This window comes from Merops nubicus, unplaced genomic scaffold, assembly GCF_000691845.1.
Source record: "Merops nubicus isolate BGI_N331 unplaced genomic scaffold, ASM69184v1 scaffold42842, whole genome shotgun sequence".
In the NCBI taxonomy this organism is placed as follows: Eukaryota; Metazoa; Chordata; class Aves; order Coraciiformes; family Meropidae; genus Merops; species Merops nubicus.
The window spans coordinates 1,231-19,801 of NW_008596376.1; the positions used below are offsets into that span (position 1 = coordinate 1,231).

General features: G+C 42.3%; 1 protein-coding gene across 1 annotated transcript; it reads right to left on the reverse strand.

The window, feature by feature from the left end:
- Positions 1-5,597: 5,597 nt before the first annotated feature.
- LOC103769176 (MORN repeat-containing protein 5-like) lies at positions 5,598-18,488 on the reverse strand (the record flags this gene model as incomplete). Its single annotated transcript, XM_008936352.1, has 3 exons — positions 5,598-5,677; positions 17,341-17,472; positions 18,377-18,488. Coding segments are annotated over 3 exons (324 nt in total), but the record flags the coding sequence as incomplete, so codon positions are not given.
- Between the last annotated feature and the right edge of the window lie 83 nt (positions 18,489-18,571).

Sequence of the window (18,571 nt, forward strand, 5' to 3'; positions counted from 1 at the left end):
AGGGAACGATATTGCATATTGATATTTTTCTGTGCAGCACTGGAAGTATCTGTCCTAACACAGCTTATCGGGGGGCAAGGATCCTGAAACATGCTTAGAATCACAACATTTTATTTTGGATCCCAGTGACTTCATTTTGAGGAACTACTGAGCCTTTGGCAACTCTTACTGGTTTTAGCTTTTGTCTTTGCTATTGGTTCTCAGCATCTCTCTTCTCAAATCTCTATTCAGTGCAGCAACGGTAGCTCATTGAACTCTGTTTTGATAAGCACAAGCAGGGGCACAGCAAAGCTACTTTTTCAGTCTAAATTTTACTGTTTTATTGTGATATCTGCACGAGCTGGAGAATTTTCAGAAAACATTATGCAGTCGTGGTGCTGTCATTCAGGGAAACCTCTGCAGCAAGCAGCCTCTGTGATTTAAATGCAGTTACTTGCTCACAGCTGTTCCAGAACTGGGTTCCCAGGACATGGAGCTGCCCCCAGCCAGCTCCTTTTCCAACCAGTCATCACTTCCATGTTGAATTCCTGAATCCTGAAGCAGCCTCTTTTTCCACATCCAAAAGTTTTTGAAAGCAGTGATAGCTGAGATCCTGGGAGATCACACATGAAGGCTCAGGCTTTGGCTGTGCCTGGAGGGCAGGCAGCCCCCCTCCCCTCGGGCAGGCAGCAGCTCTGGGAGCACTGGGCTGTGCCCAGCTCAGCAGCTGCTTCCCTCCTGGTGGCCAGGACAGACGCGGTGTCTGCAGAGCAGGGAGGTGCAGTGGTTTGAGGGGTAAGGGCTGTTGGCAATGGTCTTCATCCTTACGGTAGCTGCTGTATCAGAACAATTTAAATGCTGGTTCCAGCCCAGTGTTGCCCAGTATGATGTGGTTTCACAGCTGAAGACGTGCCTGGAGGTGCACCTCTCGCCCAGATGTGCTGCACCTCTCGCCCAGATGTGTGCTGCCACAGGCTCTTACCTCTGCCTGTGCCCTCCCTGGCTGGCTCCGTTCCACGGGCCAGGCTGGTGGCTGCTGGGCAGGCAGTGGTTCCAGACAGGGCTTTCCCTGGGGGAGCAGCTGCAGCAGCAGGGCCCGTGTCTGTTCTCTTGGTCCCCAAAAAGCCATTTCCCTGGCGAGGGCAGCCTGCCCCTGAAAGCAGCTAACGCTCCACTCCCCTTTTTCCCACCCAGGTCATCCTCTTTCAGTACTGACTGCACGAGCTCTTCCTCAGCTGCCCGTGGCACTCCCAGCACCACTGCCCCTCAGCCGCTGAATCACAGCCTCCAGCCCAGGGCAACGGCTCTCAGTCACGCAGGAGAAGCTCAGATCCAGCATTCTCAGATACTTCCATTGACCAGCACCTAACATCCACTATTATTTCTCCAGCAACACTCTGTGTATGTGTGTGTTGAGTGCAGAGTTACATTTTTCACTTGTTTCTTGTGGACTTGTAGAATGACCATGAGTCTCTCCGAGGCAACGCCAGACACAGAATCAGTGACTCTCCTGTGCTTGCAGATGTTGCTCCCACACCGATGGGAATATGAACACACCACAACATGCTGAGTCTCAGGGGGGGTCGAGGATCACCTCTGAGCATAAAGGAAGGAGGAACTTACGTGGTTTGGCCCGATTGTCTTTTTGCAGCACTGAAGCGCTGTCGGTTCCCGGACATCCCTCCTCATTTCCACTTGCATGTGTGAAATCTGAAATGGGCTTTTTGGCTCAGCAGCTCAATGTGTACACAGACCTTCCTGAGCCAAACTCGCAGGTAGCTGAGACTCCACTAAGTGGAAAACATGATGCCAGCTGGAAATAGGCAGTTTTTCTTCCTTCTCAAAGTGCTTTAGAATCACATGTCTTTTGATCGTTCTAAGGTAAGTAAATCTTAGTGTTTTCCCCCCCGTTTTATAGGAGGGGAAACTGAGATGTCCTGAACTGAGAGGAACCATGGGGGTTGGTGGCAGAGCCAGGATTAGCACCCTGAAGTTTTTGATTGCTGACTTGTTCTTAGAACACTGAATATCTCTCTCCTCTCACAGCCATCTGCAGAATCATTTTTTTTTAAAGTTTTTTTTTTTTTTTTTTTAATCATTCTTTATTAACAAGCTACTTTATTTCCTTGGACTCATATTGGATCACAAATGGGTGATTTCAGAACATACCTACACAAACCTCTCAGACACTCCATACTCTGGGACTGGGGAATCCTCAAAGGAAGCTGGCTGTAAAGGTGTAGAGAAGTTCTGCCCTGGTGTGGACCAAAGTTCAGTCAGTGGAAACAGTGGGGTAGAAGCTGGAGACCAGTTAAGAAGGCAAAAGCTGCAGTAAGGCCAGCAGGAACAATGGCTAACTGAGTGATGGACAGCAAGATGATGGGCTAGTGCTTATCCAGCAGCATCACTCTGATCCCCTCTGCCCTCCTGCTGCTCTGCCTTGCTGGGGGACGGCTGCTGCTCCTGCCAAGTCCTCGGAGGAAGGCGCAGCCCGGGAGGAGTGCTGCTGGCAGGGCAGGCACCACAGGGCTCATTGCAACAGCAAAGGAAGAGCTCAGCAGTCTGGCCCCAAATCAGGAAAAAAACTCTGAAATGATCCTTCATTGACGGTAATAACAGAAAGTAAACAAGTAACCTTTGCCAGCCCTTCTCAGTTTGCACCAAGCCAAAAGCAGGTCTGTAACGAAACCTCTCTCCACGCAAGCACACGGGTCTGCCTTGCTGCTAAGTGTCTGTGAGGCCACGTTTCCAAGAATGTGAAAGCCTACTATGAGCCACAGTTAGTGCATGATACGACTGAACTGTGCCTGAGGAACAGAAGACAGGAATCCATCCGTTACATAACTTGTTTTCAATCTGAACTGTAGATACACGTGCTTTTCGCTCTGGGAGATCCTGGATCCAGCGCTGGCCCTCTGGTGTGGGCAGCCCTCCCACTGGTGTGGGCAGCCCTCCCTCTGGTGTGGGCAGCCCTCCCACTGGTCTGGCCAGCTCGTATCACACACGAGACAACTTCTCCTGCCCGTGCCCCCGAGCTCCGTGTGGCACCGAGGGCGGGCCCACGGCTCCGCTCACCCCTCTGACCCCACGGGCAGTGCTGCATGGAGATGTGGATGTCTGCTGAGGTGGCCACCAACTTCTCTTGGTTTGAGAAGTATCTGAGGGCAAGCATGCGCTGGTATTTGTTGGAACAAATATCTATACACACATACACCCCTCTGTGTGTGTATATATATTAAAAGTAATATATAGAGAGTGTGGTGGCAATACTGTGGAGAATTAGGCCAGTGTTGTGTCTAATTGCAGCCAGCAGCTCTATCCCCAATTTAAAATAACATTTGAAAGGAGAGAGGAAATTAAGTCCACAAAGTCTTATTGCCACGTCCTGACGTGCAAATAGCTGTTTCCAGTGGTAACCAGTGGTAAGACACTCCTGCACACCTGACCTGACTGGAACCAGTGCTGCTGAGTTGTCCCCGTGGGGCTGTGCCCATTGCAATCACTTTTGTCCTTGCCTGTAGCAGTGTTGAAGGGTGGGCGTTCGTTTTGTTGGCTGTTGGTGGAGCGTTTGTGACCTTGGGGGTGAGGTGGGTCGCCGTGTCCATGCGCAGCATGGTGGAGGAGGTGGAGGAGGTGGTGGTGGAGGAGGTGGTGGTGGTGGTGGTGGGCAGGGTCACCATGGCCCAACGCTCTCCTCTGTTTGTGCTCGCGCATCCAAACGACCGTTTAGTTGTGGACTTGGTGCCATAAATGAACAGGTAGTTACTTCACTTAAGACTGAAGGAGAGACTTCAGGCTGGAACTTGACTTGACATCCCACAGTACTTGAGGTTTCCACAACCATTTTGTTGAGGAGGGAAAAATTTGATGCGTTTCTCTTCTGTCTCGGTGGTGCAATGAAAGGGAAACTATTAAATATGTATCTGCTAAATATCAACTTAGTTACTGACCTGAACCCCCCACCTGTGAACTGGACTGTCTCTCCCTGATTTTGTAACTGGTCCCAGGGCCAGGCCTGGAGCCCGGGAGCTCCTTGCCCGGCCCTGTGCACGCTGGGCTCTGGGGCACGTGCCCCCAGACGTAGCCAGGAGCAGCTTTGCTAATTCAGAAATCAGGCTCTGTTTATATTAAGCCCAAATTGTTTGCAAAAACTGGAAGCAATTCAGCTTGTGCAGTTTTAGAGCTAATTATGTGTATGGAAAATACTCAACTGTACCAAGAATGTAAGAAATCCTCTAATTTATTCAATACATTGTTTCACAACATATTTCACACTGACTGTTGCCACTGAACCAAACCTTATCTCAGGTCATTTGCATTCATCTCCTGTCTGTAGATTAAAAAAAAAAAAAAAAAATTATTCTCATTTTCTTAGTTTATTCAGTAATTGCCAAATGGGTTCTGGTGCAGCAATGCAGCAATGCAGACTCTGTGTACTAAACTTTTCCAGTTGCTATTTACAAAACCTTTTGCAGACTAAATCCAATGCAGATAGCCAGTGGAAGGCTCTTCACTCCAGTTTAATAAGGTAACTAAATATGGCTAGGCTCTGAATGCAGAATGGTTTACAGTTTTATTACCAATTGGGGTTTTTTTTGGTTTTGGCTCATGCTGGTTAACCCCCATACCCGAGCTAAAGGTGCTTACACAACTCACTAGTTGGGACAGGGGAGTGGGAACCAACCCTGCACGACTATCAGTGATCTCTCTGTAGGATGCCAACTATAGACACATCAGTTTTATTTCATCTGCCAATCATTTTGTTGTAGCATGTTGCAATTCTGCATGTCTTGGCTACAATGGTTAAAAAAAAAAATTCTCTGAATGAGTGGACAGTCAAGACTAATATTTATTTTGAAAAAGTAAAACTAAATTGTAAGCACTTTTTTGTAAAACCAATGTCTGTTTTGTTACATACTTTTAATGTTGTGCTTTGTAAATGTCTTATTTGTGTAATAAATAAAGTTAATGCAAGTAGAAGTGCTGGCACTTACATCCAGAAAATGATGTAATTCCATTTTATTTTATTTTTAAATACTTTCTGGCTTACTAATCAAGCAGCAACCCACCCAGTTTCACTCTTTTATTATTTTGTTAAACTCTGGCTTCAGGAGAGTTCAACAAACGTTCGTAGTAAATGGATATAATTTCCTAGTTAGCAAACCAGTCATTAAAGAATACCTCTGGTGTACATTATTACAATGATCAATCAATATCAAAGTACTGAGCAAAAAGAGAGGAAAGGAATTCACCAGGACAGCTAACTAAAATCTGGGAAAATAATGTTGATTAAGATGGATTTGAATGATTTCAACACTGAATCTGAGGCACTCTTTTTAACAAATTGTTTTCAGGCTTAATAACATTTATATATACTACACTACACTACACACCTCCCAGGAATATTATTGTGAGTACAGTTGGCTTTTTTTCCATGGCTTTTTCTCAGCATGACTGATTAAATGATTATTTCCATTTTTGTTTGTGCTGACAAAGATGACAAAAAGATTATATTCCTGTAGAGGGAAAGGGTGAGACAAATCCACGAGGACAAATTAGGTTTATTGTGAGTCAGATTACCTGCTTTGGAATATTGTTGTCTAGCAAAAAACCTGTTTTCATGGCTTCAGTTTGTGTTCAGTTGTTTCATCCCAAGCTCTCCGGCAGGTCTGAACGATCCATTCATGCTCCTCGTCGTCTAAAAGGGAGATAAAGAGAATGCCAAATATCACCCTGTCAGACCTGGCCTTTGCTTCACTAGGGTCCAGCTCAAACAAGCCATTTTTCCTTTGAGGAATAAATCCAGTTGTAGCCATTGGCATCTCTTAGAACACATTTTTATTGTTGCTTCTTTAAAAGATCTTGTGCTGTTGTGTAGGAGTTTGTCAAGGCAAGAGGTGCTGGTTCTGATGTAATGGCTGTTTGATAGATTAGCTTGGGTGGAACTATGAGATTTACATGTGCAGCTTTTATTTTTTGCCTTTTTGGCAGGAGATGTGCAGGAGATATGTTGAATCTATCAGAAATGAAGATACATGTTTTACAAATACTGTGTTTGTGTTGCTTGTCAGTTTATGAAAAGTAAAGGCAAAGAAAAATCAATAGTCAAACCCCAGGTTCTTGTCTTCCAGGTTTTCAATGCTGCTTTGGAAGTGTATGTTATGATAGGTATCAATAAGCTGATAGAGTGGCTGATAGCTTTATTTTAGACCAACTTCTGTGTCCCTTGTTAGTATTCATGTCTGTCATACTTATTCTCAGAGAGTAATGACAGTGTGGAAAAAAAAATCAAAGACAATGTAGGGAACCAGCAAAGTTTGAATAGAAATTTTTGTGTATGATTACAAAAAAAAATAACTTGGCAAATGTTAAGTTGTGGCTTCTTAATTCAAGGGGTTTAAACAGTCTTGTCTCCAAAAACTGTTCTGCAGCCTTTTCTTTAGTGTTTGTGTAGAGGAAAAGAGATCTATGTAGTAGACCAGGAAAAACAAACTTCAAAAAGCCTTGAAAAAAAAAAAATCAAAGTATGACTTAAAACAATACCTGTATTTATTTTTATATAAATGAAATGTATTGGAGCTGCTTCATTTGTTTACCACTGTCTTAACAAATTCACATTGGCTCTTGTGATGTGTGTTTCTATCCTGCCTCCATCTGAATTTTAAGGGGTTTGTAGCAGCCCTTATTACCTGACAGGATGGATGATTGTGAGAAGGATGTGGCCAAGGGGCTGTAAGCCCAGCACGGTGACCATCAATTCTGTGCCCTGCTTCAGTAGGTCAAAACAGACCCAGAAGAAGCACGTTGCTTCTATGGAGTCAACTTTTTGTGGAGACCTTTTGTCTGTGGAGTTGTACTGTTAAGTTAAAGCAACGTAGTTGCATTTGAAATGCAAAAGGAAGGAAGCTCCTGGGAATGAAGTCGTGCTGGTGTAAGAAGTGGTAGTTCACTGAAGGGTATGTGACAAATTAGGTCTGATGCACATGTCTTCAAGCTTGGGGGTTAATTTATTAATTGTAGTGGTGTTTTAATTAAGTCAGTTTTGTCTTTCCTTTTTTTTGTCCATCTTTATTTCATGCTGCCCTCCCCTTTTTCTTACCCCTGGCCAAGTGAGTCGAGTGCATGCCTTTGCTTCCCATAAGGTGCTGCTCCCACGCAGCTCTGTTGGCATCCTGGTGAGAGGGGCTAAAGGAAAGCGTGTGCCAAGGCCCTTGTCCCTGGGCAGCACTCCTCTGCCCGCGTGGCAGCCAGCAGGCAGAAGGGCTGGGCACTCACAGGAGGATGTCCCTGCCAGCCTGCTCTCCAGCCTGCTCTTTGCATGCAGCCCCTGGTTTCAGACAAAGCACTCACTTGTGCCTACTGACCCTCTCCCCATTTCCCACTCAGGGGTGCTGGCTCGAACAGCTTGGCCTTGCTGGTGAGCTCCCACCTTTGAGCAGCACCCCAGTGGTCAGGGGCAGGTTGGAGGACACGCTGGTGCTGCCCTTGTTCCAGCAGCTCAGCCTGCAGGTTTGCTTTAGTGACTGAAAAATGGTTACCATTGGGATGGAACAGCTAAGTTCACCTCTTCCCCTCTTTCACTGACATGATCTCTTTTTTATTCCTTATGCCTGCGAATCAATAGCTCCATAACAAACCACCCTGTTAATGGCACATTTCTTATTTGAGTTATAAACTAGGAGACAATAAAAGCTGAGGAGTGTGCGAAAAGGGAAATTAAAAAGATGAGCACTGCATCTTGCTAAAAGACGACGCAGTCCTTACAGAGGCAGAGATTCCACTGAGGGCTGCAGCAGGAATGCAAATGTGGTCCTTAAGCTTTCTTAAAACATCATCAAAGCCATAATCAATGTGCTGGCTTTTGTTCTATGCACTAGGTGTTCCAGCACGGTCACGGCGGGATCACGTGAGCTCGGCTGTAGCAGATGTTGTCCAGCCTAGGTAGCTCTGTGATTTTAGCTGGCATTGCCTTAACTAAAAAAAATTTATCTGAGCTTGTAATAATGGCACAAAAATGAAACTTTGTCTGTTTCTGCCATGGTGAAATACAAAACTTACCCACGCTATACATCACCACTGTCTAGCCTGTATCTGGGGACAGATCTACTCACTCACTGAGTGCTAGGAATAATCAGCCTGCCTTCCTAGGGAGAAACCCACAGCGCCCGCTGTGATGAGCATCAGAGGTATAAGCACTCAGAAAGGCAGAGGCTAACTTGGCTTCATTTAACAGGTTTCAAACGTACCCTCAGTTTGCCCAGATTGTTTCCTTCTGGGATTTTGTGAAAGCACACAAGGCAGGTTGCTCTAAGGATTTTAGCCTCCCTGGATCCATCTCAAAATGTCTTTGGTTCATGCAGTGATCTGATCCCATGCAAATTAAATATGTGCTTATAATCACTGCTTAACTTGCATGTGGTTTAATCAGATGTAAAAATATGAATGAGCTCTATGAATTTCAACTTCTTATGTGAAACAAAAAACCAGATGTAATGACGCAGTGTTCCAAAAAAATAACTTAAAGCAAATCCCTGGAGCTGCCATCCAACCCAGACACAGTGTGCTACTGGTCCTTGCTCTGGGGAGCAGGAAAGGAAAGAATGGACCCAGCACAGTGAGGAGAACCACAACCCAGAGATGAGAACGGCTCCAGGGCTAGCTATGTGAGAAGAGGCAGGGAAATATTAGAATGTAAAGAGTTAAGCTATGGTAAAACATACTTTTGCTACACTAAAGAAGACTGGTTGATAATTACTGTAGTTTTAGGGCTATTTGAATCAGTGCAGCTGCAACCTCTTCAGTAGTAACCCCTGAAACAAGACAAACTGGGTTTATTGTACTGAACAAGTCTTAAAGCTCCTCCCTGATTGTTAGTAATTGGCAGCAATGGACTTAACAGCCTCTTGACTACCCTTTTTACACTCTACCTGACTGTGCAGCTAACAATTTAAATCACAGATGCCGATCCTTCTTTGTGGCAGCTGCTTGTTAACTACACGTTCCTCTTTTTCTGTCACTGGCTGCTTCCATAACCCTGCAACACCAGGGTTAGATTGGAGAATCACATTTCATCAATATTTAAAATGGAATTAAACCTTGAAGTTTGATTAATGCTACCAGATAGTGAGTTGTAATCACTATTTTGCAAATTGCAATTGTTTGAATATGTTAATATGATTGTCTAAGCACATCTTCACCTTCAGAAGTAATTTTCCCTTTAAAAAAGATCTGAAAAAAAAATACAAACTCTTTAATCAGTGGTAAATTATCACCCTATGCACAATTAGGTAGTCTGGCATTCTTCGTGTTGTGTGCTGAATTTTGTGTTGCCATATTTGTCTTTAAAAGTTTATCAATTTTTTTAGATTTTCCTCAGTAGAATAAACATGCATGGAACCAACTTTCCTGAAGCAGGACTAACCACGTTGGTGGTTGAAGGTAAAAAAGCTTTGTCTGAAAATGTTACTGCAATCTGCTGTATCCCTGTTCAGTTAGAACCTGCTAACAAATTATTTCTTCCAAAGTCAGTGAAATATAATTATTATTATAATGACATATTATTGAAATATTGAAACTAAGAGCAACAGCATGAGATCTTAATGGATGAGCTGTTAGAATATATGTAATTATTGACTGATTCATTAGAATTATTTTCTTGTGTCTCAATCAAAAATAGGATCAGTTTTCTAGCACTCACAAAATACATTTTGAGTATTGTGGGTCAGATTCTCAACCAGCCCAGTCTGGGATAGCTTCTCTTTTATTTTTGTAACTAATTCAGGCTGTTTTCATTAATCAGGCAGAGGCTTATGGAGCCAACCCTGGTAGCCACCTGCACAACTGAGCCCCAGAAACAGCATCTGCCACAGCAGATGATTAACCAGGGGTGCAAGTCGTGCTGATCTGCTGTTGGTCACTGTCTGCACAGCCAACAGGTCAGTTTGGATAGAGCCTTTTTAGGAAAAAAAAGACCCAACTAAACCTGTTGGTCGTCCTGTTTTCCTGTAAGTAGCCCACTTCAAAATTAGTTCTTCTCAACAAATATTACTTAGCATGCTTCTTGTTTGGGTGGCTTTAGGGGAAGCTCCAAACAGCAGCTAAGTCTAAACAGGTGTCTGTCAAAAATGCAGGTGTACTCCACAGTGAGCTCAGGCTGCACCCCACTGAAATCAGTGGATTTCTTCTCAGCATCTTGGCAAAATGAAACCTCTTGTCTAATTTTCAATGTTCAGTCTAAAAGTAGAGGCAGAAGAGACTCTCCCAGCTAGACACTCCAGATTTATCTCTCAGCTGGGATTAGAAACAGCTGAAAATTCAGGGTGGGCTTGCTTCAGGGTGCTTCCAAGTGATGACTTGAAAATGCACTGTAATTTAGGTGCACTTAATCTTCCTATATTAAATACATATTGCAAAGTTTAGAATTATTTGCTTCTTGCTATCATGTTTCTGTGTTGCTTATGGAAAGTTCAGCCATGAGGGACTTCTTAGGACTCTGCATTCTTAGATGCCTGCCATGATCCAGGGAGGAGATGGTCAGCAAAGAGCAGTATTAAAAACCATAACCCTCTTAACTTCCCCAGGAAAGCACCTAGAGGTGCACAGGAAGGTGTACTGCATTGAAATGACAATACTTCATGGCTTACACAGGGAAAAAATCTACACTGTTCATCTTAAAAACCTTGTCTGACTCCCTGTTGTGTCTTCATACTGCCCTTTGTATAGTTGTATGTGTTCCTGGTGTTTTAAAGGCTTTGCCTATGCTGAAGGCCTGATGTACTCCAAAATGCAGACCCTTGGCTCCCTCCTCTGCCCAAAAGTAAGTTGGGACCAGATATGAGTGAGCATCATCCCTTTGGTCACCCTCACTTCTGCTAAAGGCCATGGGAGCAAAGAGGTGAGTAGGTGTGCCCTGGTCAGAGGCTCCCAGCCCAGCACCCCCTGAGCACACAGCCCTGCAGGAGCAGCTCCCCATGACTGGGGTTTGTGAGAGGCTGTTTACAACAGACAATCCTCAACAAGAGCTGAGTTTCCTCTCTGCAGAGGGCCCAGCACACGCAGACCACTGTAAACAACAGTATCACTTCATTCTTTTGGATGCCTGACTCCTCCCATCACCCGCAGTGCAGTTTATCATGTTCTTCCACTGCACAGTTCCAGTCTCATGTGATAGCATCTCAGCCCTGGGCTCTGCCTGGCACACCCCTTCCATTTCCACTGCCCGCTCCGGGTCCCTCGCACCACCTTCCTTCTGCACCTGACCCCACCAACGTCAAGGCTGGCAAGAAAATGGAAAATATGTTTTCAATTAACCTTTGCTTCCACCCACAAATTCTCACCCTTCCATTTACTTTTAATTACTGTCATTCCAAAATGGCCCCCAAATGAACTTTCCATCTCTTGTAAAACTTGTTTTCACATGAACTGTATAGTTGAATGTAAGTTCCTATAGGACTTGTGTATAATAATATTTAATGGAGTCACAATAGGATGGCTTGCACACAAGCAAAGTTGTTATTCTTGGCATGCCACTGTTTGGAAATGAAACTTTCACAGTTTTCAAAATGATAAGTATTTTAAGACCAGGAAACCACAAGGAACAATGTATCTGCAAAAGCTATAGCTACTGCACAGACTCTAGTCCCTTACATCACAGTGCATACATTAATATTATCATTGCTGGCTGTAGCCTTGAATATGAATCATATTGATCCATAATCTATTTTACTGAATGGAGGATATTCTATATTAAAACATGTAAGTCAAAGTTAATCTAAAAATATTTTCTTGGTTACACAGATGAGGTCTCCAACTCTGTCACCTGAGCAGACTCTGAGAGACATAACTATGCATTTTGCAATGGCATTCAAAATGTGCCTGATCTTAACACATTTCTTTATAAAAAGAGATGAAAAGAGCATATGGTGGGTGGGAGAACTGGTCCAACATTTAAAAAAGTGTTTAGGGTAGAGTAAGAATAGACATGAAGCTACTTCTCACAGGAGGCTGGGATCTTCTCTTTCAATTAAGTAGACTCAATTTCATTCTGCTGTCTTCACTTCAATACTCATCTGTTTACCTTGCCCACTCAGCAGTTCCTGGCTTGATACTTGCTAATGTTCTGCCTCTCCTTCTTCCAAGATTTGGCTGCCCAACTAATTTATTTGTTAAGCACTGGAGATTTAGGTCCAAAGCTCTCACTGGAGGACAAAAGCTGTCTATCTAACTATAAAACTAGAAGAGACAGATGAGTGATAGTTGGAGATTCAGATGAAAAAATTCTAATACAATTTCTAACCTTCCTCTTAACGTAATATTTTTCAAATCTTCTGCTTATCATAGGAGCAGTGAGTCAGGGAAGCAAGTACCAGCAAACTGGAATTGTATGAATGTGGGCAAAAAAACTACGTCTGGGACTGGACATGAGAAAAAAAGTATATGGGAGATAGATAGAGGAGACAAGACCAAAACATGAATTTGTATGGACTTGTGTGGAGCCTCATGGGCAAAGAAAACAAGCTGAGTACCATGAAAGAGAGAGAAAATATTTTTTGCAGTGTTATTGTGGAGGAATATGAATCAAAGAGGCCAGAAAGAGGAGTTAGCAGTAAAAAGGACAAGCACTCCAGCTGTTGCAAGGAAAGCAGAGGGCTACTCACATTCATACGTGTGTAAAGCAGAGCAGCATTTGCTGGGGGTTTTACAAAAGGCTGTTTGCAGAAATAAGTTTGTCAGCCAAAGTAAAGAGAAAAAGATCAAGGGATTGCAATAAATGGCATTTAACATAAAAATGAGTAAAATTTACAATTCAGTTAACTTGTTAAATGTTAAAAAATCAGCAAACAATAGACACAATTTGTTTTGTTCAGAGCCCAGAGGTAGAGACCAAATCCTCTAAATTAATTTCTGAAAAAGCTGGGTTTTTTTCCAAACAGGTCTGGATCCTATTCGTTGTAGAATATACTGATTACCAACTATTTTTAAGAGCTTTACACAAACATTATTTCTTTTGTTGTGTGAAATGCAGAATCAGCCATCTGGCAAATGCCCCAGAGCTAAAATCTTTTACATGACATATAATTCAAAATGATTAAATATACAACAGAAAATAGCTATAGTATTGCACTTAAAATAGCATGAACTTTTACTGCCGATCAAAACTGATTTCTTTAGCTTAACAAGTATCCAAAGAACAATTATTTGAAGAGCTTTTAAGAGTTTCAATATGTAGGAACTAAACCTCATCTAAATTCAGTATCTTAAGTCAAATAAAAAAGAAACAAATGGACAAAAGATTAAATGGTCCTGCGTTAGAAGTAGACATTTAAATCTATGGGAAGCTAAATTCATTCGAACAAAAATACTATATTCCCTCTGTATGTGCATTGCTGGGGCTTTCCTCTCCATTGCTAAGGGCATCTGCCAGAACAACTCTCACATTCTTAGGCAATGACTAGGGACTAGCCTGGAATCAGACTGTTCATCCACTCCCTCCATCAGCAGAATGGGCAATTTCAAAGCAGAATGGGGAATAAAGCTCCGTGCACGATCCCCAAGTGCAGTCAATCTTCTCCTGCACCACAGTCGACTTTAACTTAAACTTGCTGTCTTTTTTCCAGAAATACTCCAGGCCTGAAAAATTGCCAGGTCCTCATCCCACACCCAGTTCTCCAGTAGTTTATGAGAAAGAGCACGCAAACATCTGCATGTATTTGGGGTACATGAGGGTAGGTACAGAAATATTACTCTGTGTAATTATTGAGTGGTTATGGCTCTGTTTCTCAGCTACATTTTTCAGACAAGTCAAAGTCTACATTTCCCAAAAAGCACTTGGTGCAACTCAGATTTGAGTTGTAAGAAAAAATTCTAAATGTAGGAGATTTACCTCACGGATCTTTACGTTTGGGCAAATCTGAAATGGATGAATATACCACTGCTGACTTCCCAAAAAATTTTGCTTCTAAATTCTTTCAGACCAAGCATGAAAACCTTCATCTCAAGCTAACCTGAGGAAACTGTAAGTCTGTGATTACCAAGGCTTAGGATTAAAATGGCTTTGCTCCCTTGCCTGTGGAGTTGGGTCAGCCTCACAACCAAGGAACCTCACACGTTCTAACCCCAGGCTTTGCTAACCTGGAACAAAATAATGTTCTCAAGTCTTGACCTTTTCAGCTCATAATTATTCCTGAAGTCTGCAAAACTTTCAGGCTTGTAGAAATTCTAAGCTGACTGCTAGCTTGTTCGGGACTGCAGCAGCACCAAAACCTTCTGCTCTTATTTAAGACACTTGTCCTGGTTTTCTGGGACTAATCCTGCTCTTAATAACATGCATGTGAATTCAATTACCTGACTGAGCTTTCAGTGCTCAGGAGCAGGAGACTTTGTGTCCTCCTGCTCTTGGTGTTCTAGGAGGAGATGCACATATTTCAGGTAAAACTGATGGCAGCATAGAAAGCTACTCTGTGCACACACATGCTAATTAAACCTGAAGATGGAATATGAAAGTAGGAGCACAAATATTCTCACATTACAAAGAGCAAAAGCATATTTTATACTATTTAACCCATCCTTGCAAGAACCACAGGAGAAACAGGGCAATTTTTATCAGAACTATCTTTGCTTTTCACCACAAGAGGTGACCCAGACAATCTCCTGTAATCTCTTCCATCTCAGTATAACAAAATTTCTATTTTTGATGGTATTTTCTCTTTCAAAGCTATGGGCTTCTCTGATATCTGTGAGTCCTAAAACCTGAATGTCACAGCTCTTTGTGTACCTCCTTGTTTTACATTAAACATAGCATCATATATTTTCTGCTTTTCACTGAAAAACTGGGAAATCTTCCCATCTTTCTATTGACCAAACTCAATGTTACAAAGGTGCCAGGAGTCCTATTTCTGGAACCAAAAAAAAAAGAAGAAAAAGTAATACTCCTAATGAAACAGGAGTCCAGTCCCAGTATCTATTCAAAATAAACAATGTCTCTTCTTACAAATAAGCATTCCCATCCTTATTTATGGGTCCAATTTCGTGTACTTCGCAATACTGGAAAAAAAAAAAGGTTGAAGAACACATGGAGAATCAAGAGAAATTTGAGCATCCCTGAGGAAACAGAGGTTGAGGGATGGAGTAATAACTGCAAGATTGTAATGAGAATTTGGAAAACTCTGCTAGATAAAAACGTATAACAAAACTGTTGCTGTCATTTCATTCCCTGGGCCTGATTACGTTTTCATGAAGGGCCTTTGCACTGCTTTAGCAGTAAGAGCTCTCTAAGTAAATGAGTATCAGACCTCCATGCTAGTGAAATGCAAGGCTTGCCAAATTTAAGAGGAGTCTCTACGGTACTCCACATCTACTCATCTTGACAAAGAAGTGGTGGAAGCAAACTGAGTCATTTCAAATGGCATCTGTATTCTTCTTTTCTGGAACAGTACCTGGACGCTGCCCCTTTGGAGGCAAGTCAGTGCCAAGGCCGTGGGCTTCCTTGCCCTCTTTCACAAAGAGCCCAGAAACAATCAGAAATTGCTTCATAATAGGGCCAGGGTGAAAGGTGAGAACGGGAGTATTCTGAAAGCCTGCTGCCAGACCTGAGGAAGATAGTGTCATTTTGGTAAACCTGTCAAGCTGTTGTAAGAACTTCCTGAATGCTTCCTACCATCTGCTTTTGATGCTTTCAAGACTTGGCTGGAAGCCTGGAGGTTTTCCTGCTCCTTCCTGCCCAACCTATAATGGAGTAATTCTGGATCTGTTCCCTGTCATCCCAGCCTCTTCCTCAGTTTCTTCTGCTTACAGCTGGGTTTTTTTAATTTTCTTTTTTTTTCCTTACTGCAGTGGCCTTGTGCCCTGAATCATCTCTCCTGGGGCAGTAGGAGTTCCTCTGATGTTGAACAAGTGCTGGGCTGTTCAATTGTGTTCGTGTTCTTGAGAGGAAGGGTCTGGCCTACACGACACATTCCTTCTTCACACTCACATCAACAAGTTCATCTTTGTGTACAGGGCTCTGGATGGAAGGGCCACACAAAGCACATCTCCAGTGGCTGTCAGGCTGCACGCTGCGCTGCTCTGCTCGGTGAGTATTGATTGATATCACTTGTAGGGTTTGAGATAAATGTCATAAAGGACAATGAGTTCAAAGAACAGATTAAAAAACAATAAATTGAATTCCAAGGCGTTCCCTCCTGTACTAATCTGTGTAGGTTCCTGTGTTTTTGGAAAGCATGTTGCTTATCTTCCTCATCAGTAGGCCCACTGCATTCCAGTATTTTGGATCAATGCCATTTGTAATAATCTAGATCAGTTTTTATTCAACGTTTATAAAACAGGCCATGTATCATAGGGTATATTTTATAGCAGATGGTATCTCCAATTCATTTACCCCCCTTCACTTCCCTCCTCCAATATCATAGTGCATACTTATAAAGGCTGTGGAAAGTAGAGCTTAGCAGAATTGTTTTCAACAAATAGTAAATGGGAGTTTCCAAGCAACAAAACTGTTAAACTGTGGCACGCTGAAAATGAAACGTTCTGTCTTCTAGAAAAAACAGGTCTTGCAATTTGGAAATTTGTATTTAAAAAAAAAAAAAAAAAAAGTAGTAGGGTAGGTGGCTGCTTTCAGAAAGAATTTTCATTTAAAAAAAAATCTGCAGTTTAAAGGTGCTAAACAGAAATGTTAAACAGCCAGAACACAAAGCGTTTGTTTCAGGTCAGATTCCATGTTTTGAGTTATCACAGTGTCAGCTGTTTGGGGAATCTTCTGTGTGTTTTTAATTTGAAAAGTTTCTCTTTTGGCTTGCTGAGAAACTGATTTTCCCCAAGGCTTATTAACCTGGGGACTCATCTACAAGACCACATATTTGCCAGGCTCTACTCTAAACACAGCTCTCCAAGGTGACAAGGAGGTTTCCTGCCCAGCAAGGCATTTAAACCCAGCCCTAAGACTCACTTCAGTCAAATGGACTGTTTTAACGTGGAGATAAGCACATGCTTAAGCACTTTGCTGGTCCACAACACAGAGCTGAACAGCTTTCAGGATCAGTGATGTACACCTCACAACCACTCCCGTGCTTGAGCTCATAATGCAAGAGTTTGAAGACTTTCCTGAGATTAACATACCAAGGAGTAATAAAATATATTTATGCATATCTGCTTGGGAATACTTCATTGTAATATTGCAAAATATGATTTATGCAGCCCTGGGGATACACAAATCGCTGATAAAAATAAATAAGTAAAAAATAGTTTAGCTCAGTGATGACAGAATCACATCATGGATTTTTTTATGGTTTAGCTTTAATCACTCATCCTAGAAGATATGACAAATAAACTCATCTTAGTTTACCTTGCAGAAGAATTTAATCATACCTGCGTTTCTCAGAAACCTGAGTTTGTAGTCAACAATAATTCTGGTTTCAGGATTATAGAATCCATCACCACAGTCGTAACAACCTTCTGGGATTTTCCTGGGAGGATCCAGATTTGTAAGATGAGAAATGCCTGAAGAAGAAAAACAAAGTTTTGCTTTATTTTGCCTTTTCATTTATACTTGTGGTTTTGATCGAGATAACTAACAAATATTACATCTCCATGGCATTTGCTATAAAAACAATGCAGTTACCTTAAATTTTATAAAATATTTTGCCAATTTTGCAGATAGAGAAAATGAAAATGGAAAAATCCATACACAAAGAGTGTGATGAAAAGCTGTCACTTTGATTTCTTCATTCATGGTCCTATGAGCCAGTCCACTAAGCTAACATTACAAATATGACCCCAAACTCCAAATTGGGGCTGGGAGAGTCTTGCTGGCCTCACAGGAGAGTTATATGTCATTGATAAAGTATTCTATGTATAAAGAGGAGTATTTTATGTTCTATGATACATATTTTACTTGCTTGTTCCTTATAAATCTTTTCACCTTTTGACTACAGACAAGTAATAATGTTACAAAACTCTTTAGCAAAAAAAATATGGACTGGACACAAATGTTTATTTGATATCTGCTAGAAAGCTGCACGGGACAGACGTGTTCAAACTTTATTTGATGTTCTGGATGTGAATGAATTGCTTTTGCTCAACTTTACCACATTAACAGCACATTGCTAATGCAGTGAAGGTGAAATACATAAAAGGGTTAATCAGGCTATCAAAAGCTGTAGATACCAAAGGCCTGTCCTGCGGGTCATCAGGCCAGAGGAGACCACGCTGTGGATGTCAGGCTGCATCCTGCACTGGTGGAAGGTGGTGTCAGCATTCTTCTGCAGCATCGTATGGCCAGCTCCTGAAATTTGCCAGAGCATTTCTGCTCCATGTTACTCATGCGGCCGAATTAATCTTTCTTAAGCAAAGTTGTTAGTTTAATTCCTTCCAGACTCTTAAGACCGCAAACACAATTCAGTACCTGCTGGTTTCAGACCAGAACAGATTTCTGTGTAAAATCTTCTGTCATAGCCGTCACAGTAATGCCATTTTTTATCTTTGTATTCGAGACCATCTGCAAAAGTGTATTTCCCCTGAAAAACATGTTCAAGCACAGACTTAATAAACATGATGGATGGACGGAGCACGAACAAGGCCAACGCTCCCCCTGCCAAAA